The following is a 27343-nucleotide window of genomic DNA, read 5'->3' on the forward strand; positions in this document are numbered from 1 at the left end:
AAATAAGTGTATTTTGAAAGCATAATAAAAGAAAATATAAAAACTCACTAGAAAATATCTGGACTCAAAATTTATATAACATAATTAATTCATCCATCATATTGAATAGAGAGAGATACTATTACTGGTGAATTGTAATTTGTCTAGAGGCATCTTTTTGATATCATAAAGGACAAGTTTTATATTCTGTCTCTATTATCATAATTTATTGCTTCCATGGATTCAACCGGATTATGATAAAATAGAAAAATCGGATTAAAAAGAAATAAAATAAAAAGAAATCAATTGGCAATTAAGCATGCAAAGTAGGTAATTCAAATCAGACAAAGAATCTTGAGAAATAAAATCATATTGATTTAAAAAGAGAAACACAAAATTCTATTAATGCTCTTATCTGCATGCAAGCAATTAAAAGATCAAGATATAATGCATGAGTAAAATTATTCATTTAAACATCATATTAATTATTATTATTATTAGTCATTTCGTTCAATATATTATGAAAGGTTTTACATATTTTAATAAAGAATTATATGAGCATGGCGACAATTACTTCAATAACTTTCCAAGTACCTTGCATCTCTCTTGGCTTATTAATAGTACTCGTTAACTCTTTAAAATATATATATATATATATATATATATATATATATATATATATATATATATATATATATATATTAATTTCAACAATCATTTATAAATATATATATATATATATATATATATATATATATATATATATATATATTTATTTATAGATCCAAAATACAATAATTTCCTTTGCAAAGATACTCCCTAAAGAACTTAACAACAAAATAACAAATAGCATAATGAAAATAAAAATAATAGTAATATAGAATATGAGACCTCTATTTTAAACACACTTTTGAACTATTTTAAGATAGATTAGATGCATGTTTTTGGACATAAACATTAATCAGAGTATGAAAATTTTGGTTTTGATATTTTGTTTTTCAATCCGTATCCCAAAAAATTTCTCACCAACCTTTGTCTATTTCTAAATACAATTGTATTCCTATGGTCTTGTATATTCTTCTCTCATAGCAAATCATTTTGCAACAATATTTGCCAAGTTGATTAGAAAACAACATTTTATCCAACCCAATGCAACTAAACATAATCTTGAAACAAAATTAGTACTATGGTCAAACAATAAAATAAAGGAATACTATATCACCAAATTGCAAATCCATAAATTCCTCATAAGAGTATTCAGTCACCAATAAAGTTAAAAGGTTAAAAAAACTTGGGTTTGTGAATGTTCTTGTTAAGCTAACATAGCATGTTTGTGAAAATCAATAGGCTTCTGCCACAACAAATATAAAGCAGCCACTAAAAAATCTGGAGATTACATTTTTGTATTTGTGATTCTCCTCAGTTAGACTTGGCCACAGAGATCTCCTGAGAAAAAAAGGACAAGACACCAACCAATTAGGGCAAAAACTAAGGAATCTTTTAATTTTCTTTAATGAAACAATATTCGAAAAGTATTTTCAGACCATAACAAGCCTTCATATTCAATTGAAAAGCATAGACAAAAGGAAAAAAAATGAAGCCCTCCAAGTAAGTTATGCAAATTATAAAAGAGTTAGGTGAAGTTTATGAAATTGTATGATAAAAAGGAACAACCAAAACTAATTCAAATAATTTTTGAAAGCTAAAAATGAAAGTTTTTGTTGTTGTTCATTTTGATTTATTTTTCTTATGAACTGCTTACAACATTATATAAGCTATTCCATGTTCCTAAACATCATTTTTACTTTGAATAATATACTTTGACACACAATAATTTTATATTTATTTAACATTATCTTTACTTATTTTATTTTTTTTTGAAAAATTACAAAAATTCACTCAAATGTAATCATATCATTACTATTTTAATTTAGCTCAACCAAACAACATAAACTTTTTTTTTTCACTTCCTACATATGTAAACCATCTAACATATACGAAAATGTTTAAATGCCCTATATTCATTTAAATCGCTGTACTAGCTAAATTCCACATACCCCAGAGAAAAATATCCAAAAAAAAAAATGGAAAACAATGGCAGACATCTCTAGTGCAAGTCACAGTGGTATGAAAACGCTATGGTGGATAATCAGTTGTTTTTATATTACCTTTAACTAAGAGATGGAAGAAACACCCTTATGAGTTGATTCTTTGTAACCTTCTTTCTGCAGGTAGGGCATTTACCCTGTGCAGCTATTGCAGTGTTAATGCAACACCTACAAAAGATATGACCACACCTCGTAGACATCGGTTCTTCAAATGCAGACATACATATTGGACAGTCAAGTGCAGGCGGCTTCTTAGGAGGTTCAGGTGTTTTCCTTTCATTTTCTTCCTAGGGAAAAAAAAAATCAATAAATTAATGAGTGGTCCGATATCTAATCATAGATATGCTGATGTCACGTTAAAAAATAGATTTTAAGTCTAATACAACTCCATAAAATCAGTTTGTAAAATAAAGTTTATATCTAATTATATACTATAAATTGATTTTATTTCTAGTCGACGCTATCAATACTAAAGTAAGTGAGGCCACGCAGAAATCTTAAGCTGCAGTTTGGCTTGGAAGATTTCATTACCGTAGAACTGCTACCAGTTTCCACAGTTCTATAGACTTTTCCGTCAATTACTATCTCTTTTGGCAATTCTCCAGTCTCATCATCTGCAATGATCATGAATGATAGATCTTAAACCACCCAGTTATACCAAGAATATATATGAAATAAACAGCTTCAGTAGACAAGTCGTATACAAATACCTTATATACCACAAAAATAATGTGCAAACTCTACACAAACATTCTTGGTTTCCACATTCTAAAGTTGGATTTACTGTTATGAATGATATATATAAATATCTATATCAATATATATCATAAATCTAAGGGCATGGATTGATTCATTTATATATATGTGCTGATGAATATCTATTATTTTCCTCATTTGCTGATCCTCCGGTAGTTTGCATTTCATCAATCATAATGTTATTCATTAGAGATAAAACCTTCTCATCGACAATGGAACAGATAGAAACAGTTTTCTTCTTTCAAAGACACAAATTGCTCACAAAAATGAACAAACATAGTGAAGGAAAATAGGGTGTAAGGCAAAGGATAGTAGACAAGCAAAATTTGTGAAGGTCATGTAAGGAAATGGAACTCATTCCAACCCATCAAACTACCCTCATTCAAGTAAACAATTCAAAATTAAAATTTATTTCAGAAAAGAAAAATTCATCACCACAATGTCTTTCTTTCAATTGTAGAAAACTAATTATAAATTTGAAATTGACAGTGTGACCATGCCAATTAAATTAAGGATCATCACTTCTTCATGAGGAAAAATAGAAACCAAACCATTCAATCTCATGAAAATACCAATACCCATACAGAATCACAGAAAAAAATAAAAATTTTGCTCATTAATACAACACAGTGATGACCAAATAACAGTACCCATATCATGTCAGATTTGGAACAAGGTCACATGAAAAAACATTAAAAAAAACACTGATATACACTGTTGTTTTTAGTGGGCAAAAGGAAATAATTTATTAAAAGTTAAAAGATCTATATATCAAACACACAATCTATATACACAGCTATATGTTATTAGGTTTAATAAATACATTATAGTCATAATCTGTAAGTGTGAAATCTTATCAATATACCAACACATCCAATCAGAATAAAAAAAAACACCACCAACTAAGACAAAATGATGATATATAACACAAGAAAAATTTAGAAAAGAAATCCCAAAATGATTTCATCACTGTGAAAAATATTAATAAAGAGTTACCTATATCATAAATGCTCCTCCTCTTCATCCTTTCTTCTGATTGCTCCGAGTCTGAGACAACAAAAATCACAACAAAACTCAGAACCATACACAGAAAATTAGTGTTTCCTAGCAAAACTGAACAAAATCGAAACAAACATCTTAGTTCTCTGTCATCAACAGGAACCGATCTTTCTCTTTTTCGGAGAAAACTAAACTTAATTTAGTTAATATGAGTGAACTTCAAACCTGAGCAAATGAAGTTGGTGACAGTTCAACCACGTCGTCATCATCTGCATCGTTCTGATCTGGATCAACATCGATTTGGACAGTGTTATCCTCTAATGGTGGCACCAGGTTCAGGTCCAGCTGCAACATCTTTCTCTGACGACTTCCCCTCAAAGATCGTGAACTCATCTTCACAGTCTGGTAAAGTTCAACAAGGTGAGCAAGAAAACAGAGAGAGAGAGAGAGACCCAATTCAGAAGAACAACTAGAAAAGATGGTAAAGGAAATGCACGTGCATGGTGAGAAGCACAGAAAAGAGATAGAAGAAAAATGAAGTGCAGAGATATAGAGAGAGATATAAAGAGAGGGAAAGAGTGTGAGAAATGGTGTCAAGTGACGAGAAATGGTGTCACGTGAGGATGGATGGTGTCATGTGAGAAATGGTGGCACGCTTTTCCACACGTGTGACTATCACTGGACCACACACTCCTTTCGAATTTTCATTTCGTCAACTGATACAATGTAACTCTCTTCTCATCAAACAAGTGACAGAATGCAAACTTTGTTTTTTTCCTCAAATTGTTGGTTATTTTTATTTTATATATATTAAACATTTATGGTGCGTTAATACATTTCATATTTTAAATGTTATTTATTACATTTTATATTTTACAACTTTTATAACATTTTTTGCAATATAATTTATTATTATTATTCAAAATTTATTATTATTATATTATTATTATTAATATAATAATAATTATTATTATTATAATTATTATTATTATGTTTTGTTTAAATAGCATTGTTGTATTATAATTGTTTCATTTATTTTTTCTCTTTCTACGAGAACGCACTTCGAACATGCCTTAAGTTTCCTTATGTTTCCTTGATATATATTGAAAATTTCATTGATAAAAGAATTTAATATTTAATGATTTAAACTAAAGTTAAGAATGGAGAAGATATTTATTGAAAATAGATTTTAATAGTAAAAGTAAAAATATTAATAATTGAAAAACATAACTTAACTTTTAATCTTTAATTAATTTAAAATAATTCATTTAATACATTAAGTCATTTTCAATTGCTGATAAAAAAAAATCTTCAATTAAATACTCTTCCTTTTATCTTTAGACAGTATCACATCTTCTGTAAAAAAAAAATCAAAGTAATGAGTATATATATTTTATTTTAAAATTTTACTAAATCATCTAATTTAGAGTAAAAAAATTATTTAAAATTTGTAAAAATAAATTAGGCCATTTGATTTTATTTTTTCTAATGAGCAGAATATATTTAATTTTCTTTTATGATATATTAAAACAGTCATTAAGTCAGATAAATAATAATGTAATTTAGAATACAAATTTAAACTAAAATGTACTACAGTGAACAAATTAGAATATTAATTTTTTTTCTTAATTAAATCAATACATTAAGTTATATTTTTCTATATTAAAATTAATTATTATTCAGTTCTTAGAATCTAGATAAATAATGTAATTTGGAATAAAAAAATATTAACAAAAACACGTAACAAAAGAAATAAATTAGACAATTTAATTCATTTTACAATTGAATTAATATATTAATTCTACTTTCCTTTACATAAAAACAGTCCATATTCATGTTTTTAGTTCAACTAAAGAATATAATCAGAAGTAAAAGTATTAATTAAATTGTATACAAAAATAAACATATTAGGAAATTTAAATTCATTTAAATTAATATATTAAACTCTCTTTTTCTATACATTAAAAATAATTGTTATTTTATCTTAGAATTAAACTAAATAATGTAATTTTTAAATAAAATTTATGGAAATAAATAAAAGTATCAAACTTAATTAGGTTTCCTAATTAAATTAATATATTTTAAGTTCTATTTAATCTATATAATAGGCATAAACCTTAACTGTTGTTAGAAAACAACAAAAAGGATGTAATTTAAAATAAGGAAAACTTTTTTTAACTAATGTATAGAACATTAAAAGGCAACGAATTAAACAAGTTAATTTATTTTTTAATTAATTTAATATATTTCATTATCTTTATTTTTTTCCTATTATAACATTTTTAAAATTCTGACTCATTATTTTGGATATTTTAATTTAGTCTCAATTTTTTAAAAGATTATCTAAAATAATTTTTTTCATCAAATTCTTAGTGTCATTACAATAATATTTGATATTATTGCTATTTATTTAATATGTTAAACTAATTTGAGAGTGTTCAAAATAATAGAAAAAAATAATACTCAAATAATAATGTAACTAGAACCAATTTCATTATAAAGATAAGATTTATGTGAACTAATACACTCTAATTTCATTATATATGTTTATTTGATGTGACATACGCAACACACTTTTTGACATTGATGATTGAATATTTTAAACATAAAATCAAAGAAGTGGATATATCCAATAAACGAGTAAGATATACTCTAATTGCTTTTTATATAATCTTAAAAAAAATAATTTAATTCTAACTCAGTATTATAAAATTAACTTATTAAAATAAAATTTATATTTATATATCTTTGATTATTAAAAATTGACCTTGTCCTTATAATTCAACTTTTATATATGGACATATAAGAATAACTTATGGTGAAATTGGAAATGGACATAAAAGAATAATTTAGTGGTGAAATTGGAAATAAAATTGTGAGTTTAACTTTTTCCTCTAAAAAAAATAAAACTTCTACATGTTATTTGGAGTACAAGAATATTTTATAAGAATGTATATAACTTTGTAAATCTATCAAATAAGGAATTTAATTAATTTTTCGAAATAGGTTAGTATATTAAAATCTATGTATGTAAACACTACATACATTAATTCCTTATTCATTTCTCATTAATCTAATTAAATGATGTACTTTTCAATAAAAACAAATATTCGATCCATGTATAGAACTTTATAAATTTATTAGGAAATTAATTCTTTGTTAATTAAATTCTATTTATCCATACAATATTCAAAGTCCTTATTGAACTCAGAATTCAACTAAATCATGAAGTAATGTTGAATAAAAATATTTTTTACTAAAGTGTATAGAATTTTTGTCAATTAATTACATTTTTTTATCAACTTAATGTATTAAATCTCTTTAATGTATACATTAAAATATCCAGTTCTTAGAGTTTAAATATATCATGTACTCTTTAATTATACAATATTATTAACTAAAATGTATAGAACTTTATAAATTTATAAATCTGGTATTTATTTCATTTTTAAAATTAATTAATATATTTAATGTAATTTTGAATAAAGTAATAAAACTTTATTAAAGAAAAATATTAATATATATGTTTAAATAATTTATAATTCTATTTGATACTACATTGCTGGCTGGGTGAAGGATATTTAAAACAGTTAATGCCCATGTAGAGAACATCAAACATTTGGTGTTGGTGGTGCTGGTGTTTATAAGAGAAAAATGGCATGTCTACATATGGACAAATTTTGTATAATCTAATCAAAAATTCATTAATCATCTCAACAATTTTAATGGAAATTAGGTTTTTCTTTATTTAGTTCTATTTATGCAGTTGCAAAGAGGTATAAATACATGCATATGTTAAAATAAAGGGTTAAGAATATTTTTCATTTATGAATTATGGAAGAAAATTGTATTTCGTTCTTAACCAATGTATATTCTAATCTAGTCTTATATATCTATTTACATCATCAAAGAGGTATGTAAAGAGATTTGTACTTCAGGAAGTACTTTAATTTGTTATTTGTCAACTAACACTACAAGAAAACCTAATATTATCGGTAGGTAAATTTCATAGATAACGTTCTAACTTCGTTGGTATTTCACATTTTTTAATGTATTATCGACTACTAAGATCCATCGTTAATGTCTTTGTCAAAAACAATTATTGATGGATTATGGTCATCGATAATTACCAATGAATACAAGAAAACCTAATATTATCGGTAGGTAAATTTCATAGATAACGTTCTAACTTCGTCGGTATTTCACATTTTTTAATGGATTATTGACTACTAAGATCCATCGTTAATGTCTTTGTCAAAAACAATTATTGATGGATTATGGTCATCGATAATTACCAATGAATGAATCTGTGTGTAATTATCAACATATTATATTATCGACAGCCATTATTCGATGATGATATAAAACTTTCGTTGAGTATAAAGATTTTTACGTAAGTTGTTAAACGCTCGACCTTGTGATTAGTTTTGAATGATAAATTTTTTTCGAGTGCTATTCAGAATATTCGCTGCAGTTTGATGAAACTTCCTCTTTAAAGAATAGTCATTTAGTTTAGGAAGCTCTTATATTTAAAATAAAAATGCAACTGCAGGTTTTTATACGAGAAGTGTCGAAAGAGAATAAAACAATAATGCACAAATATTTTTATATTGGTTCACTTTAATTGAGCTACGTCGAGTCTCCTCTAATCTTAGAGAGTTTCACTATAATCTTCAACAAGATTACAACTGAGTATTTTCACTACTTATGGTATCTCTAGGCAATCCTGGTATCCCCTGATACAATGCCTAGTTAAGTTTCACCCACTCTTAGTTGTGCAATATTCTTTACCACTCCAAGTACCCTTAGTTAGCGAATAACTCTTGTTACCCTAGACTAGTTGAGTTTCACCCACTACCAGTTTCCACTAGACAATCCTGGTATCCCCCAATACGCTGCCTAGTAATCCTTAACTCTCCTGAGTTATACATCAAGTGTTTGAATTCTCTTCAAAATTTGTAATCAATCTGATTGCTTACAAATCGTTAGACGATTACTCTCACAAAAAGGATAGATATTCAGTAGAATATTGTCTATTGACTCGTTAAGTGTTTCTGTCTACTTACAAATAGTAATCTGATATTATAATGAAGTTTCAGAGTGTTTCTCGACTTTTTCTTTTTCTCTTCTTCCTAGATATTCTCTTTTGATCTTGAGCTCTTTTATGCTTTTTTTTTTCTCGACGATATTAATATTCTCTTTTTAAGTTATTCTCTTTATTCTTTCTTCAAATCTTCTTCTATTTAAATGTTTCTCAAAAGATATTCGTTAGACTTGAGCTTTTGCCTTGATTCTCATGTCTTATTTGTCTTGTCGTGTGAAGCAGTCGTTAGTTAAAGTCAACTTGTCAGAGTAGACTTGCTTTTTTTGTACTTTTATAGAAGTAGTACTATTTTCTTGACACAACTTCTGATGAAGAGAACATTTCGTGAATGTCTTCTTTATCTTTAACATCTACTTCTGATATATTTCTAATAGAGTAGGTGGATGCGTGTAATAAGTGATCCAGTGACTATAAATGATAACAATCCTCCAAGTAAAGGTGGTCCAAAGCTAGAAGAAAGGCTATGGGGTTTGGTCCCTTTAGGTGAAGATGTGCGGAATATAGGGGATAATGGGTGGAAAGTGCGAAAGCAATAGTTGGATGAAGGTGAGAAGCTCACGGCCTATGGTGGTTGTATTGTTGTGGTATAATGTTTGAAAGGAGCAATCACATCATACACATTTGGCAACTCTATCCTAGATGCATTACTATTAATCCTTTAAATCACTCTAAAAGGTCCATCACTATGATAATTGAGTTTGGATCTTCTTTTGTTTTGGAAATCTTTCTTTACTCAAATGGAGCCAAACCTAATCTTCTTCTTCAAACATCAACTCTCTTTTCCCTTTGTTGTTGTGTTTGGCATACCTCTCAGTATGGTGTTGAATTTGTGAATTAACCTTTTCATGAATTTTCTTCACAAATTTGGACTTTGATACCTCTTCCTTATGAATGAAATCACTAGGATTTGTGAGAGGTATGAGGTCGAAAGGTTTGAAAGGATTGAAGTTATACACAACTTTAAAAGGAGACATCTTGTCGGTCTTATGAACCATCTTATTATATGAAAACTCAATGTGGGGAAGGTATTCATTCCAAGATTTGTGGTTGCCCTTTAAAAGAGCCCTCAACATGGTTCCTAATGTCCTATTAACAACCTCGGTTTGACCATTCGTTTTAGGGTGGCTAGAGGTGGAGAAAATAAGCTTAATTAGTTCGTAGCCTAGACCAAAGAGTTTTCGAAAAATAGTTAAGATTTTTGGTGTCTTTATCAGACATGATAGTCTTAGGCAAGCCATAGACTCTAAAGCCTTTTAAGGACAAAATCATAACGAAGCTCATATATATATATATATATATATCTCGAAAATGTGATGATTGATCTTAGTGATGTTATCTCGACAGAGTTATGATCAAAATCATGGGACCGAGTAGTATATGTGAAAAAACTTAGTTCAATGAAGGAAGAAAGCACTATGATGTCCACAAGGAGCAAAGTGGTTGAAGAGAAAGAAACAAAACCCGACATAACCGCTGTCTTGGAAGCTTAAGCGAAGATGTAGCAAGAATTTGCTAAGTTTAAGAAAAGTGTTGAAAAGGAGAATAACAAACACTTTGAAAATTGAAAGTTAGAGACATTTGTAGAGTTATTTAAAAAGTCTTCACCGAATACGTCATTATCGATTTTGTAAGCAGAATATAAAGGTAGAATGTTTTCATGTAAGAAAATGATTGGTAAATTAAAACTGTCCAATATAATATTTTCAAGCATTTGTTTTGTTCATATATGGGATAAGATACCCCAAACATCGTATAAGGAAAATGATACTTGAACAACCATTTTTGACAACATTTAGACACGCGCACACGTGTCTAAATTTGAGTGGTCCAGTTGGAAAAATTAAATGAAAATGGACCACTCAAATTTAGACACGTGTGCGCGTGTCTAAATGTTGTCAAAAATGGTTGTTCAAGTGTCATTTTCCCATCGTATAAATATACACTCTTTCTGATAAAAGAAACATTATTTTAAACTTTTTGTGAAAATTCAAGGAAACATTATCAGCTACAAAAGAGGACCAGATTTCACTTACAATAATTGAACTGTGTAAGAGAATAAAGTCACCGGCAGATTTTCCCTGTTATTAAAACCGAGATAACCACAACATTATTTAACCATCACAAACAAAGGAGAAACTGAAACTTAGCTCATAACCTTTAAGAGACATAAAATTAATATAAATATCATCTGCCATCTGTTATTGAAATGCTTTCTGTCAAGTGCATCTCTTAGTAACCTTAACCTTCAAGCCTTGTTCAATGGTAAGCACCACAGAGACTCTTGGTGTTATAGGATGACCATCCACCACCTTCATCTGAAACCTCCACAGTATAGCAACTGCAACCAGCTTCATTTCAGTGAAAGTAATGTCTTTACCCAAACAACTTCTAGGGCCTGCATTGAAAGCTATGAACTTGTGAGATGGAATTTGTATAATCTCTCCACTCTCTGAAATCCATCTCTCAGGCTTAAACTCCATGCAATCATGTCCCCATATTTCTTCCATTCTTCCCATTGCATACAAAGAGTATAATATCATGGTATTTGGGCTAACATGGTGTCCACTAGGAAGTCTATCAGATTTTATTGCACACTTGTGATCATAGGGCACAGTAGGAAAAAGCCTCAGTGCTTCACATATAGCTCCATGGAGATAAGCTAACTTACCAAACTCTTCAACACCAGAAGCAATCCAAGTTCCATCTTGGTTTATGCAATTTTCTTTGATCTCTTGAAGGATTTTAGCTTCCACATGTGGATGAGTTGAAACCAGCCAAAAGAACCAACTGAGACTTGCACTGATTGTGCCACTTCCAGCAGAGACAAAGGTAAATGCAGTGTCTCTAAGATACTTGTCATCCATTATTCTCCCCTTTTGATCTCCTTCTTCCATTAGCACTCCCAGCAAGTCATGATCAGTATCATCTACTTCTTTGGTGCTATTGCATCTATTTTTCTCTTCACGCTTGGCTGCAACGCATTCATACAAGAATTTATCAAAAATTTCTCTGGCCTCCTTGAACTTCTTCTCTTGACCAATCTGGAGCCACTCCTGCAACTTCCACAAACATCTCGGTGTGATGTGCCTGTGAAATAATGACTCCTCGATCACAACTAAAGCTCTCTGATAAGTAGGTTGAGAAAGCTTAGTATTCTTGTTTGGAAGAGAGTGAGGATCATAACCAAGAAAACAAGAGCAGGCAATGTCGAATGTGAACCTCCGAAGGGCAAATTGTAAGTCTACCTCAGCTCCAACCTCGGATGTATCATCAAGAAATGGAACTAGGTCATTCTCTAGCTTCTTCTGAATGGCTTTTCGAAGGAAGATCTTAAGGCTTTGCCTTTGAAACAGTGAATGAAGTACTGACCTTTCTTTTTTCCATGCATGGAGATTATCAGAATTAATAATCCCACCTCCAAAAACGTCAAATATTTCACTGAAATTGGACCCTTTCCCGTAGTTGCTAAAGTTCTTGGTGGTGATGTGGTGCACGTTCGTGGGATCGGCTGTGAGAATAAAGTTCATGTTTGTGAACCAAGGTCCTTCGAACATCAGAGTTCCTCCATAATGTTTCAAAACAAAGATTGCGTAATCGTGAATGTTGGACAAATTTAGGAGAAGATAATGTAGCATACCAATGATTGGTAATTTTAAAACTGCAAAGGGTATATTTCTCTTGTGTCTCCTACTTATCTGGTAGAATATGAAGGAGAGAACAATGGGTAGAAATACTCCAATATACAACAACATTATCGTATATTGCAGGTCGAAGAAACTGTGTTTCAATTTGGGTGAGGACAGAGTTTGTGGTGATATTTATGATGCGATCTAATGGACAAGTAAACAAAGGTATAAAGAGCTTCATAAATTTATCAGTTGAGGGTTTTATCAAATGTCAAATCAGCTATTAAAGCATAATGGCTTGGGGAAGTAGAATTTGGTAGTGATCATAAGATAGGAAAATTATGTTGAAAATGACACATGATATTATTATTTTTTATTTAATAGAAAAAATATATGATGAATGTTTGAATAGTAAACAATTAATATTGACTATTTAATGGCTAGAATGGTAATAGTCGAAGTGAGCGAGAGAATTATCACCAATGGCAAGAGCATTTGAATATTTAACCCTCCTTATGAAGAAAGCAAGAATTGATCACTCGTCATCTGGTATTCAACAATGTCTTTCACTTTTTTTTTCATTTAACTTTTTAATGTTTCTCCCTTTTTTTTTGCTTATGATATCACAAATTTATTTCAACAATTTTGGGCCAAGTTTCATCCCCTTTTATTATTTTTCGCAATTCATAACGGTTATTTATACGAGCATGGTTATCAAATTATCGAGCTAACTCGTAAACTCGTATGAGTTTACATTTCCAAACATGGCTTGGAGTTATCTTGGAAGTAAACTCGTTTTTTGCCTAAACTCAATAGAATTTATTGTGAAATCAGTAGGATAGTGTTAAATCGAGAGTTTGGAGCAATTATGCGAGTTTAAAAGTTAAGAAAAAATGAGGTCGTTTGGGATTTAGGGTTTAATGACCTGATTGTCACTATCTCTCGCGTCCCTCTGTCTCTCTCCATGGTCATCGTCATCGCCTCGCCTCCTTAGTGAAATGCATCAAAATTAATGACAATCCAAGTATTTATGTTTTACAATATTTATTTTTATGAACAATATATCTATAAATTTTATTTATTTAAAGTTATATAATTTTGTAGACTTATTTAAATTAAGATATTATTTATATAATATTTTTTCATCTGAAATAAATTCTTACGAGTTTATACGAGTCGAGTTTACGTAAACTCTCGAGTTCGATAAAGTTTCCATTTTGAAAGTTTTCTCAATATGTAAGCTCATGTAATAAATGTTCTATATTTTAAATGTGTTATTATGGAATTTGAACATTTCTTATAAATTATTGATGATGTTTTTCTCTTTATTACAATTAGAGTTGATGGAGAACCATACAAGGAAGCTACATTATTATTTCACTAGAGTCATGTGAGAATGGAAGAAGAATGACTTCAAATAACTTTATTCTTGTGGACGAATTCTTAAAAAATAATTTATATTATGATAAAAATAATTAACAGATAAAAACTACATCTTATTATTGTAGAGTAATTCTTAAAAAATAATTTCAAGATTATTTTTAAAAAATAAGTCGTTAGATAGTATACCACGTTCTTATTATGCCTTCAAAACATATGAAAATGTTTATTTAGTAAAATGTTTTTAGTTAGAATTTAAGCTGCATAAAGTACTATACAAACTATTATTATTATTATTATTATTAGGGTTAAATATGTTTTTAATCCCTTAATTTTCATTGAAAATTGAAATTAGTTTCTCTTTGAAACTTTGGACCAGTTTAGTCTCCAAACTTTAGAAATGTGTGAATTTAGTCTTTTTAACTAAATTTTGTTAACTTTATTTGATGTTTCAAACACATTTCTCAGTTAACATTGAAGCAAAAATATGTAAAACGGTGTAAACAACTCAAATGCTATCATGAAACGCACTTGAAACATCAAATAAACCAAACAAAATTTAGCTAAAAGGACTAAATTCACATATTTCTAAAGTTTGAGGACTAAATTAGGCCAAAGTTTTGAAGAATGACTAATTCCAATTTTCATTGAAAGTTAAGGGATAAAAACATATTTAACCCTTATTATTATTATTATTATTGTTGTTATTATTATTAATTATTATTATTATTATTAATATTATTATTTGTGTTATTATTATTATTATTGTTATTATTATAGTTATTATTATTTTATTATTATTATTATTGTTGTTATTATTATTATTAATTATTATTATTATTATTATTATTTATTATTATTATGATTATTATTATTTGTGTTATTATTATTATTATTATGGTTATTATTATTATTATTATGGTTATTGTTGCTATTATTTTTAAGAAGATTCTTGAAACTAAAATCACTCAAAAATCTCATACTATATTAATTACGATAAATAGTTTTTTTTATATGTTGATAGTAAAAGGTAAAAAAAATATTTAATTATATAATTATGATCAATAATTAAATAAAAGATAAAATTTAGTAAATAGTTTTAAATTAAACTTTAAGTATATATTTGGTTTAAGTTATAAAAATGTTTAGATATATGGCTTGTCCAAAGTGTTGTGCAATGGGAATACTTCCAATTTTCGTACGAAATTGCAGACAATAGCTAACCAACTAATAGCACGCTTCCAATGGCACGCTTTGTTGAAAATTTTACATCTATGATTTGATCAAAACGTGGCATTATTTATAGACTCAAATATAAAAGGAATGAAATTTTATTAATTTAAAAGATAAGTTTAATTAGGATTGTTGTTTAATTATAACAGTGTTTAGGTATAATAAAGATACTTTTAAAATAATAAAAAAAAATAAAGTTCAAAATTATTTATGTTAACTTAATCAAACATTAAAAATCTTTTTTTATATTTAAATCTTATAGAAATATTTTATAGTGAGTAAATTTTTTTTTTTTATTATTTAGTAGGATCGGTATATTTCTTAATCATTAACTTGTTCGTTAGATGTTGAGTAAAGCTTCTCATCTTTTGTGAAGATTTAAATGAAATGGTCAACCTTTCTTAAATATTTCGGAGACTGTGTTCATCCCTTGTAACTTTTAGGAGAAGTGAGTTTCATCTCTTGGGGTAAGAAAAAAAGTGTTCTAAACCTTAAACTTCTTTGTGATTGTAAGTGGATCGTTAATTCTTATTTGAGATTAACAACTGGATATAGAATCCTTGTGATCTAAACCCTATAAAATCATTTGTACAATTTTCTCTCTTCCTTACTCTCTTATTTGTTTTTAATTTATCGTTAAAGAATTTGAATTACAAGAAAAAATTATTAATGACACAATTTGCGATAAGAAACCAATTCACCCCTTCTTGATTTATTGTTACATTAATCATTCCACTGCAACTCTCTGACAATAGTAATTTGTGTACTTGTAAAGCTACAAGTGGTTCGTGTATATGTTATAATAATATATTAATTAATAAAATATCTTATAAAATTGTCTTAAAGAAGAGGTAGACTTAATTCATAAATTTGGGTGAACCAATATAAAATTGTTTTATTGATTTTATTTTGGTTGTATTAGATTGTCTAGTTTTGCTTGCATGAAAAAAGTTTAGGATTTTTTTTAACCCTCTTCTATAGTTGATCCAAAAAAGTTCACTCGTAACCATCCTTTAATAATTTTTTGCTAAGACTAAGAATTTCAAGTTTTTTTTAGTCACTTCTTATTGGAGGAATAACAACACTAGTGAATGGTTTTTGTTTTGTTTATATTATTTATTAATGATTTATGTTTCAGTTATTGTAAAATCGACGTCTAATAGCGAATTTTATGTTTCGGTTCATAAACTAGGCAAAAAAACAATCATTTTTTTATTTCGTTTTGACATGCTTCAATTGTTTAACTTATTCAAAATAACCGGCCCTACAACCCTCTCATGGAAATATATATTTACTTATTTTTTGTTTTAATGTTTAAAATAATTTTGTAGAGTTTTATTTGTTTTCTTTATTTAGTGAACAATTTATAATGGCCATTTTAATATCTTGGTTATCAAAAAATTCGTATAAGTTTTATTTCTATAATATATAAATATTATTGATAAAAAAATGACGTATGTATTCAAAGAAAGAGTTATGTAGAGTACGTAAGTGGAAATATGCTAGCTTGGAAATGCAAAATGTTTTGTAAGTTACATTTTACCAATCCACTGAGAAAATCATAGTATATCATTGTTCATCCGATACAAGATATTGATAAACACGTGATATATACTTAGAAAGAAAAAAAATTATAAATTAATGAAATGTAATATAACAAGAAAAGAGAGATAAAAGAAAAAATAAGTATTTAATATGTGTATTCCTTGAACTTCTTCTCTTGGCCAATCTGGAGCCACTCCTGCAACTTCCACAACCATCTTGGTGTAATGTGCCTGTGAAACAACACCTCCTCCATCACAACCGTGGCTCTCTCATAAACAGGATGTGAAAGCTTAGAAATCTTGTTATGGGTCTGAGGATCACAGCCAAGAAAACAATAGCAGACAATGTCAAAGGTGAACCTCCGAAGGGTAAATTGTAGGTCTACCTCGGTTCCAACCTCGGATGTATGATCAAGAAATGGAATTAGGTCATTCTCTAGCTTCTTCTGAATGGATTCTCGAAGGAAGATGGTAAAGGTTTCCCTTTGAAGCAGTGAATGAAGTATTGACCTCTCTAGTTTCCATGCATGGAGATTATCAGAGTTAATAATCCCTTCTCCAAAATAATCAAAAATCTCACGCAGATGGGACCCCTTCCCATAGTTGATGAAGTTCTTGCTTGTGATGTGATGCACGTTCATGGGATCGGCAGTGAGAATGCAGTTCATGTTTGTGAGCCAAGGTCCTTCGAACATCAGAGTACCTCCATAATGTTTCAAAACTAAGATTGTATAATCGTGAATGTTGGACAAATTTTGTAGAACACCTAGTAACATACCCATGATCGGCCAATTTGGGAGGGGTGCATCTCTATTATGTCTCCAACTTATGTGGAAGAACCTGAAGGAGAGAACAATGGATACAGACACTAAAATGTACAAAAACATTATTGTACAAAAAATCGTGAATGTTTGAAATTTGATTATAGGTAAAGAAGTATTTGGTGATTTTTATAGATGTATTTAATGGCCAAATTTATTCCTAGGCATGAGACCTTCACAAATTTATTAGTTGAGAGTTTTCCCCCAAAGTCGTATAATTTATTAGAATGATTCGATGGAAAATTTTGGTACTGATAGATGGGAAAGTTATTTCCTGGGAACACTCTAAGCTATTGTGAAATCTTTTAAATTTTCGTTTTATAATTACCCAACTTTTTTAAATTTTTTGTATAAATATTTTGAGGATTGATTTTTCTCTTAGGGTGATTGTCACTTCTATATCTTATTGTTTGTTAGTTCATTTTTTTTCTTGATGATTTCCTAATCTAACTAGTTTTTTTTCACCTTTAGAAGCAAATTGATTGATGAATTAAAGCAATTTTAAAATCTAAATTTATGAAATACTTAAAATTTAATTAATCAAAAATATATAATAAACTGTAATAATTTAAATGAATGAAAGAGTTATCACCAACTAGAACAGAATTTGAATATTTTTCTACCCCTGTGAATGTAAGGATTACTCACTATGAAGTATAATAATATTTTTTCCAATACTTTTTAAGCAAGTATGTCGATTAGATCATTCTAACTCAATCCTACAAAACTTAGTAAGCCTAACTCTTAAGCGTGAGACTAGACATTAATAAGTGGTTCAATAACGGCTCGGTAGGAAGTGAAACAATATATTCAACAAACAACAAATATCGCTAAAATAGGCTATAACTATAGCTCTGATACCATGTTAAGTGTTGGAAATCCAAGTATGAGTCAAAGTCCCACATTGGATAAAAATGATAAAGTAGAGTACTATACGAAGATGAAAGACCCATTAACCCATTGCTTTAAGGTTTTTGGCAAGAATTATGTTAATTCCTTATGTGATTGGGCTCAAATGTCATTGATGTTTGTGTCTCTATACTCTAAATTGGTAGTCAATGTGGGAATATGCATACCTCTAAATTCAACATCTAATGCAATTTTCTATCATAATCATAATAGTCTAGTTCCATCAATGCATAAAGAAAAATATATACTTTAGATATTTTAGTAATTATTTTTTATGATAATAATTATATAACAATTTAAATTATATTTATTGTTTTTATTAGCAGTGGTTTATTTAATATAAATATAAATTTTTATAAATCACGTTAAATTAACTTTTCATATATACTTTTTCTAAAAGTTCTTAAATTGATTTAGACAGTGTTGAAAATATTGTCGGCGAGGAGGATTCCCATTTATTCCCCCAATTTTCACAATAAATACTGCAATATAAAGTTGAGACAAAAAATTGCTATGGTCTTTATATAGTACAATAATTGCATACAAAAATGGCTACACTCATTGCGCAATAATGATAGTCTGTTGCACTTCTAACTTCCAACAACTAATGCCATGTTTAATATGATTATTATTCATTTTGCTTATAGGCTATCAGAATGTGTGTTGTCAAAAGCACGTTGGGCTGTTATGGAATGAAAAAGAAAATATATCAGATGTTATCAATCAAATACAGAAGAATAAAACGATTACTTTAAAACGGATTAATGCAGAGTGATGAGGGAAAAAGTTGGATATATTTAGAAAGGAGAGATGAAAAACATTAAAATAAGGTTGGAAAAGAAATAGAGAAACATTTCTACATTTCTACACAGTTAAAAAAATTAGCAGTAAGTTTTGTTTATCTTGTAAAAATATATTTTCTTCACAGTTGACATTTCTACATTACAAGTCTTTAAATACCATTATAACAGTGTATATATAGTTATTGAAAACAAAAATATAAACTAAGTGGAAGCTGCAAGATATTGCTTAGAGTAAAACATTTAATTGGGAGAAAAATCTCTTGCACTTAATTTTGATGAGAGAAATTTTATTGATTCAAAACTATGAAATGAATTTGCATTTTTGTGTCTTACTGTTAAAAACACCATTTAATAATATGACACCGTTTGTTGGAAGTCTCACATCGATTCGAGATAAGGTCAAATTATAATATATAAGTGGGGTGCAAACCTCACCTTATAAGTCGGTTTTGTGAGGTTGAATTAGACTTAAGCTCACTTTTTAAGACTAGAGATAAAGCCAAATTATAATATATAAGTGGGGTGCAAACCTTATCTTACAAGCCAGTTTTGTGGGGTTGAGTTAGGCTTAAAACCACTTTCTAATACCGTTTAGTACTATGAGCAACAACTTGAGAATTGATATTAGTTTTTGAACTAACTAATAAAAAAAGTTGTTTTAAATCATTATGTACAAATTGATTTTGTATTTTGTTTAAGGACAAACAAAGATTTAAGTTCAAAGGTGGTGATTTAGAATATCTTATTTTCGACATAAATTTATCACTTATCATGTTTCAATTAATTATATTTTGTAAGCAAACAACCATTTTCCTTATAATTACAAATTGAGTTACTAAGAAGTAGAAAAATAAGAAATTGGTGATTTTTTTATGATTTGCATGTTCCTACATTTTTTTGAACTTAAACATGTATTGGTGGTTTTATTTAAAATAGAACACTATAATATTTTAATGTTAAAGGGTTAAGTTATATAAAGGTTTTAATAACTAAAGTTCATTTTTATAAAATTATCATCTCTACAACCAAACCCTCTAAAGTCTCTAGCTTACTCGTTCATTCGAAGATCAAGAATCATATTTGTGATTCTCATGAGGAGCTTTACGCAACCATTCGATCAAAGAGTTATACAAAATAAGTCTTGTTTTCCCTCTTTTAGGTTTTGATTCCTAGAGTTATGTGTGGCTCTAAAGCCATACATATTACTCAAAGTTGCTTTTGACGACTCTATTGCTTTCTTATCATAATGGTAGGCATAAGAACTATAATTAGGGTTTTTGTTGATTGGGTAAGGAATTCAATAAATTTTGGTTTTTCAGGAAAATTCTTGTTTGAGGGAAATGTCTTGTGAGAGAAGCTAATTATAGCTTTATGTTTAATCTCGCTTTTGAATGATTTTTATGCCTTAAATTGTGATGATATGTTGAAATTGATGTATTAATCTTGTTATTGAAAATTGAATTTGGATTGAATTAGAAAATTGTGATTTTTATTATACTAAGATGTTTTGAAATGTGAAAAATGGATTAGAAAATTGTGATTTATGGAAACAGCATTTTTCCATAAATCAATCCTTTCATTTCTTGGTTAATTATTGAACATCAATTGAAGGAATACTCACTCTTCTTTTTGCGAGAAAGTATTCCCATAAACAAACCCAACCATGGATTTTCTTCTGATTTTTCTTTAGAATTTCTTCAATAATTAATAATGGTGAAACGAAGTGATTCTTGTGTCACCGCATTATTGGACCAAAATCCAAATTGCTCTGTTTTTTATGTTTCAAGGATAACTTTAATATTGAATTATACATAATCATGATGTTCAAGTTGCTTAGTTGTACAATGCATAAGAATAATACAGAGATGCAAACACAATACTAATTTATATTAAAATTTTGACGTGCAACAAAAAAGATAAAAAAATCATTTATAATAATAATAATTAGTAAACATCAATTACACACATATAATATAAAAAAGGAAGAATAAAACACGTTGGAGAAAATAAAAAGTAAAAGTTGAGGGAAAAAGACAAAGAAGAAGACAAGACTTAACAAATTATATGAGGAAGTGATTCAACGCATCTTTTCAACTTTGGACGACGCAAAAATGAAGTGTTCCAAGATATATTTATCTTTTCGAATCTTCTACCCATCGCATAACTCATCATTCCAATACGTTCTTCTTTTTCAATGTTTTGTATCACCTTTAGTTTTTAAGACAAACTTTCATCAATATTTACAAACTAAACCTTATATATCACGACCAATTTGATGATGAACACGTATTAGATTCTATCATAGGCAATGCAGACTCATCCATCCTATTTTTGCCCGCTATGATTTAGTATGAAAAAGTTGGTAGGTTTTATACATTATAGGTTAATTTTGTTGACCTTCTTCGTATAATGGTTGATTTGCGAATTTTCAGGATAATCTGGATAAATGAAATCTTAAAAAAATTATACAAATAATTTAATTATATTTTGTTTTCAATATTTCATATCTTTGTTATGTATTATAATTTACCATTGATCATAATATTGAACTAAACTAACTAAAAGGAAAATCAAGATTCACATCAAATAAATATTTCAAAGCTAAATATTTCATGTAAACATAAAAGTTGATATTATTTTTAATCCATAACATTAAAATAATAAGTTTACCTGATATATAGTTATATTATATAATGTTTTTGTTTTTATTCATTATTTAAAGATAATATAATGTGTTTTGTTATGAAAATTTCATGAAAGGTAATGCTTAAGAACTGTTCCAAGCTGTCCTGGCCTTTGTTCTTGACCAACAGCAGTAGAAGTTTGTGTCCCACACAATGACTTCCACACCTACCAATCACTCTACCATCTTCCTTCATCCATCAGCAACTACACAACACAACACAACAAAACCCAATTTCTTCTTTTTCCTCTTCGCTTTCCTCCATGTTCTTCCGCAAGCCATCACCAACTACCCCTCTGGACTCTCTTCCTTCCCAAACACCATCCTTCTCGAAATCCAAAGAACCCCACAATCACATAATCACCAACAAGTTAAGGTACACCATCTTCTTATCACTCTTTCTTCTTTCATGGCTTCTTCTTCTTCGCCATCACCATCCCCTCACACCGTCACAAAACCAAACTACCACAACATGCCAAGGATCAGGACCGTTGTTCTACATCTACGCCCTCCCCTCGCGCTTCAACCTAGGACTCCTCCAACGTTGTCACAACCTTAACATCTACACCAACATGTGCCCCCATGTCGCTAACAATGGCCTTGGCCAACCCCTTCCCACTCCCTCCTGGTACGCCACACACCAGTTCATCGGGGACATGATCGTGCACGCGCGTCTTCAGAACCACCCCTGCCGCACCTCCGATCCCCACGCCGCCCGTCTCTTCTACATCCCCTTCTATGGTGGTCTTCACGCTTCCAGCGTCTTCCGTGAGCACAATCTCACCCTCCGTGATGCTTTGGCCGTCGATCTTGTTGACTTCCTCCAGAGTCAACCATGGTGGAAAAGGAACAATGGTAAAAAGAACTGTAACCTAAATCTCCCTGCATTATTGCTGCATTATATATATTTTATATATATATATATATATATAATGGTAAAAAGGAAAATGTGTTTGGTTACGTGTAGGGAAAGACCATTTTGTTGCCGTGGGGAGAACAGCGTGGGATTTCATGCGCACAAAAGATGGACCCGACTTCGGAGCAAACATCTTCCTTAACCTACCCACTGTCCGAAACATGTCGGTGCTAACAGTGGAAAGACATCCCTGGCAAGGACACAACCAATTCGCAATCCCCTACCCCTCCTACTTCCACCCCAAAACCCTCTCCGAGATGCTTACGTGGCAGAACACGGTTCGCCAACGCCCTCGTCCGTTCCTCTTCTCCTTCGTCGGCGGCACGCGTCCCAACCTCGCCAAAGCCAAGGTCCGTGACCACATCGTGACGCAATGCGACGCATCGGAACGCTGCGTTTTGGTACAGTGCGCCAGTGGTGATGCTCGGTGCCACAACCCCATGAATGTTCTGGAAGTTATGAGCAAGTCCACGTTCTGTCTTCAGGCCCCCGGAGACTCCTTCACGCGCCGGTCAACCTTCGACTCGGTTCTTGCTGGGTGTATTCCCGTGTTTTTCTCAGAACATACTGCGTATACACAGTACGTGTGGTATTTTCCTACGGAGAGGGATACGTATTCGGTATTCATAGACGAGAGAGAGGTGAACGAAGGGAAGAAGAGGATCGAAGATGTGCTTGCGAGTATTGAAGAGAAAGAGGTTGAGAAAATGCGTGAGGTGGTCATTGGGTTGATCCCGAAACTCACTTACACGCACCCCGATGCGAGTGGAGTTGTTGGGTTTGAGGATGTTGTGGATGTCGCGCTGCAACAGCTCTCACGGCTCGTTTTGGACGAAACCAGAAGCTTGGTAAGCGCCGACATTTGAACATGTTGAAGCGCGTGCATGGCAACATGACATTTTTATAAAAAAAATGAATAAAAAATGAAAGAGTTTTAATCATGGATGGAAAATTTATAAACATGTTCGTTTGTAGAAATAGTTCGATTTTTTAGAATTATATTTTAATTTAATGTAAGAAATTTATTTTTATTAAGTTGGTTTCAGTCTGTAAGAGAACTTCTTTTAATAAAAGTATTCATAAATAATTTTAACCACAGAAAATACAGGTTTGGGAAATAATCGGTATAGTCAGAATTGATTGCAATTATGATACATGTGTTTTGGTGACAGGTTTTAGCTTTTAATTTGTCAATTGGGTTTGTTTAAAGGTATACATGTGATTTTAGTCTTTTTCATCCATTCTAATATACTCATCTTCCATTAACTTGTCATGTGTTTAGAACATTAGAAAATAGTATAGTTATAATACATGAAACAATCAATTTCACAAAAATGATTAAATTGTTAAAAGTAAAATTGTGTGATTATAAACTTAAAGCTAATCACATTCTGAGTTGACCAAGTTTTTTTTTTTTTCCTTTTTCGGCTCAATCTGTGACCAAGTTGTGAGATATTAGAGGTGTAAATGGCGGTGGTGGCAGTGAATAGAGGAAGGTAGAAGCAATAAATGGAATCGTTAATAATGTTTGGGATTGTGTGTTGAGGAAAGTGACGTACATTTAAGGCAACAGTTTTTGGTTTTGTATTAATATCCCAATAGAGTATCATCCAATCCATTTTCATTCCTAATTGGTTAGTGTTTTTATTCACATTTTGATGAAATTATTATATTATAGTTTTTGAATTTGCCACTCTGTAATATATTTCAATTAGGGTTTAGTTTTTTATTCTAATGCTATTATTATAGTATGGTAAATGCACAATTAGCGGAAGAAAAATGCTCTTCCAAGAAACGTTCAGCCAAATATTTGCGTACAAATTGACCAACACCATGTGGTCTATTTCTTTCTGCTCTATATTTCTTTGAGATTTGTTGTCATGCATGACTCCTCAAAAATAACGAAGAAAGACTGTGTACCGAACACGTTTGACTTAAAAATTCTTAGATAATATTCCATCGCCTTAAAAAAAGTGTCATAATTTATCATCAGTTTGATTCGATATTCTTTTATTTATTTTATTTAGTCAATGATATAAAGTTAGAAACACAATTCATGTGTGTCCTGATTTGATATATGTGGTTTTCAAAATTTACACTACAAGAAGAAAAATTGTATTTAATATTAGGATATTTTTATATATAACCGTGTTTAAACACATGTACACAACCATAGAGTATCTCATGAAAATATAATATGCAATGGAATTATATTTACTGTAAAAATATTTCCTAGTAACATATTTCCAACCATACTAGGTATAATTTAAAAAAAAATAAGTATAGAATATTATTTTTTCAATTTATTTACCTTTCATATCGGCATTCATCCCTCTCCTAAAACTCAAATTCTTGATATTTGATTTCCAAAACCATCTTTTTCCACAATATTTATTGTATTTTTCTCTTCTTCTCTCTCTAATATATAGTACAAGTCCATTTTAATTGTTCAAAATCATAAAACACTTTAAGCGGGATATTTAACTTGTTTATCATACATAAGGAGAAAGTGAACAACAAATAACAAAAAAAAATTGTTGATGATATATTTATATAAGAACATGGTACAAATATTTTAGTTTCCATGAATCAATTTCATAATATTGTAAGGAAGGCACAATTGGGTTCCACTAAAACACTCATTTGCATATATTTTATTTGTAGCTTCAGTAGGGTGAGCAAAGTCAAAAAAATAATATTCATTCCGATTTGCACAAGGTTTCCTTCTTTGGACACAAGAGTCAAAAGTATATTTGAACCCTGAAAATGTAATAAATAAAAGCATCAGCTATGATCATACTAGAATACAAAAAACACATGAAATTTTTAATTCCTTTTTTATAAGAGATTCATGGGAGACGTTGTTTACCAAATTTTTCAGGAGAATTTCTAATTTTCTGGGAGAAATTGTAATTATCCAAATTAATAAAGTGTGAATGTGAGAGTTGGGTTTGCAGCTCTTGTAGCTTCAAAGGGAGTTTTTCTGAGTAGTGCTTAACCTTTTGATTTATATCTTCATTGCATTTTTGGGAATATGGTGTCCTTATAACACATGTTGGTATGCAACCAATTTCACCAATTCCACTTACTACAAACTTTCGAGCTCCAAGATCATAAATTCTCTGGAGAAAAAAAAAAGAATGAAGGAAACACATTCTTCACATTCTTTAAGAAAATTTAAATACTTATGTAAAATACTTAATTGAAAAGTGACATATTAAAATTTACCAATTACTACCTATGAGAAATCATCGTATAATTCAAATCATTTATTAAAAAGATTACCTTGATACGTGAAGCCAATTGTTGAAGTAGGTAATCTGCATATTTTTCTGGATTTAGATTGTTATTCGTTCCATTTGGATACTTGAAATAATTCAACATGTAATCATTAGATCCAATTGATAAGAGATATAAGGAATTGGCTAAGAAATGCCTTAGTTTTGTTTTGCTATGTATGCTTCTCGGAAGATCATTGATCACAGTTGAGGTGAAGTATTCAATTTGTTTGTCTAAAGACAAGCAATCCCCCTTCATCACAAAAATAAAAATATGATGAGAAAGAAACTGAACAAGAAATTTTTATTTGAGTCAAATTATGACTTTCATATAATGCAAAGAAGTAAATATATAGTTTTTAAAGATAAAACATAATTTTAGAAAATAGTTTGAGAAGAAAAAGCATACTAAACACTATTTATTTATTTTGGATCTTACTGCTCTAGTTGAATTCAAGATTCCACAAGAGCCTGATGCATAGTTAATCCCTCTTATTAGTTGATGTCTCTTAGACTTGGGCACACCTAAGTACGGAGGTGGCATGGGCAAACCCAGTCTAATAGCTACATAAGGAAAAAAATGTAAAAAAATCTTAGTAAGGTTGTTTTTTTTTTTTATAATGATATTTTGACAACATTTTAACATCATCTACGTGTCATTCTGTAATTGGTTCAAAATTACTCCACAATCAATAATAATAATCATAAACATCAACATGGACCAATCACATAATGACACATAGATTATGTTAAAATGTCGTCAAAAAAATGTTGTCAAAGTATCATTATCTTTTTTTTTTACATTTGCATGGAAACATTAAATGAAAATATTACCAATAAGGTCAGCAAGGGTTTTGCCATTGCTAAACCTTCCTGTGGAACAATTATTGAAGTCAATGCCATAGGGAAATGCATTTGCCTTGGCAAGTGTGTTGAGATTGTTGTTGTTTCCAGCATCTACAGTGGAATCACCAAAAACGTATAAAGCTGCCACAGTCCTCTTTCTATGATGTGAGGCATTGGCCAAGAATGCTAATTGTTGAGTTATGATTATGGAAATAACCCAGAAAATTTTTGAGCTTTTTTCCATTTTGGTTTCTTTTGGAGCAATTGAACAATGCAAATAATGTCTTAAATAATGGTTTTTATAGTAAGCATTATTGCTTCATTAGGAAAAGTACAACTCAAATGTTTGTAGTTATCT

The 27343-nt window shown here is 29.7% G+C and overlaps 2 protein-coding genes and 1 pseudogene across 2 annotated transcripts; 1 reads left to right on the forward strand and 2 right to left on the reverse strand.

Moving 5' to 3' along the window:
• Positions 1 to 1203: 1203 nt before the first annotated feature.
• On the reverse strand, positions 1204 to 4389 carry LOC148202766 (uncharacterized; annotated as a pseudogene).
• Positions 4390 to 11036: 6647 nt separating this feature from the next.
• Positions 11037 to 17628, reverse strand: LOC124842341 (alkane hydroxylase MAH1-like). Its single transcript, XM_088110488.1, has 2 exons — positions 17433 to 17628; positions 11037 to 12508 (listed from the first exon to the last, which is right to left on the reverse strand). The coding sequence occupies exons 1-2, from the start codon at positions 17614 to 17616 to the stop codon at positions 11163 to 11165; spliced, it is 1530 nt and encodes a 509-aa protein (XP_087966614.1). The 5' UTR covers positions 17617 to 17628; the 3' UTR covers positions 11037 to 11162.
• A 4422-nt stretch (positions 17629 to 22050) lies between these two features.
• LOC148202767 (putative xyloglucan galactosyltransferase GT17) lies at positions 22051 to 24545 on the forward strand. Its single transcript, XM_088110722.1, has 2 exons — positions 22051 to 22800; positions 22913 to 24545. The coding sequence occupies exons 1-2, from the start codon at positions 22209 to 22211 to the stop codon at positions 23725 to 23727; spliced, it is 1407 nt and encodes a 468-aa protein (XP_087966848.1). The 5' UTR covers positions 22051 to 22208; the 3' UTR covers positions 23728 to 24545.
• The last annotated feature ends 2798 nt before the right edge of the window (positions 24546 to 27343 follow it).

Source organism: Vigna umbellata, chromosome 3 (genome assembly GCF_029865625.1).
Source record: "Vigna umbellata cultivar VRB3 chromosome 3, Vumbellata_1.0, whole genome shotgun sequence".
In the NCBI taxonomy this organism is placed as follows: Eukaryota; Viridiplantae; Streptophyta; class Magnoliopsida; order Fabales; family Fabaceae; genus Vigna; species Vigna umbellata.

What these genes read in the sequence shown, in the direction of transcription:
- LOC148202767 (XM_088110722.1), top strand. Translation starts at nt 22,209, where the DNA reads ATGTTCTTCCGCAAGCCATCACCAACTACCCCTCTGGACTCTCTTCCT. An exon ending in ATGGTGGAAAAGGAACAATG is followed by an intron (nt 22,801 to 22,912) that starts GTAAAAAGAACT and finishes GGTTACGTGTAG; the next exon opens with GGAAAGACCATTTTGTTGCC.
- LOC124842341 (XM_088110488.1), bottom strand. Translation starts at nt 17,616, where the DNA reads ATGTTTTTGTACATTTTAGTGTCTGTATCCATTGTTCTCTCCTTCAGG. An exon ending in AGTTTTGAAACATTATGGAG is followed by an intron (nt 12,509 to 17,432) that starts GTACTCTGATGT and finishes AACATTATGGAG; the next exon opens with GAACTCTGATGTTCGAAGGA.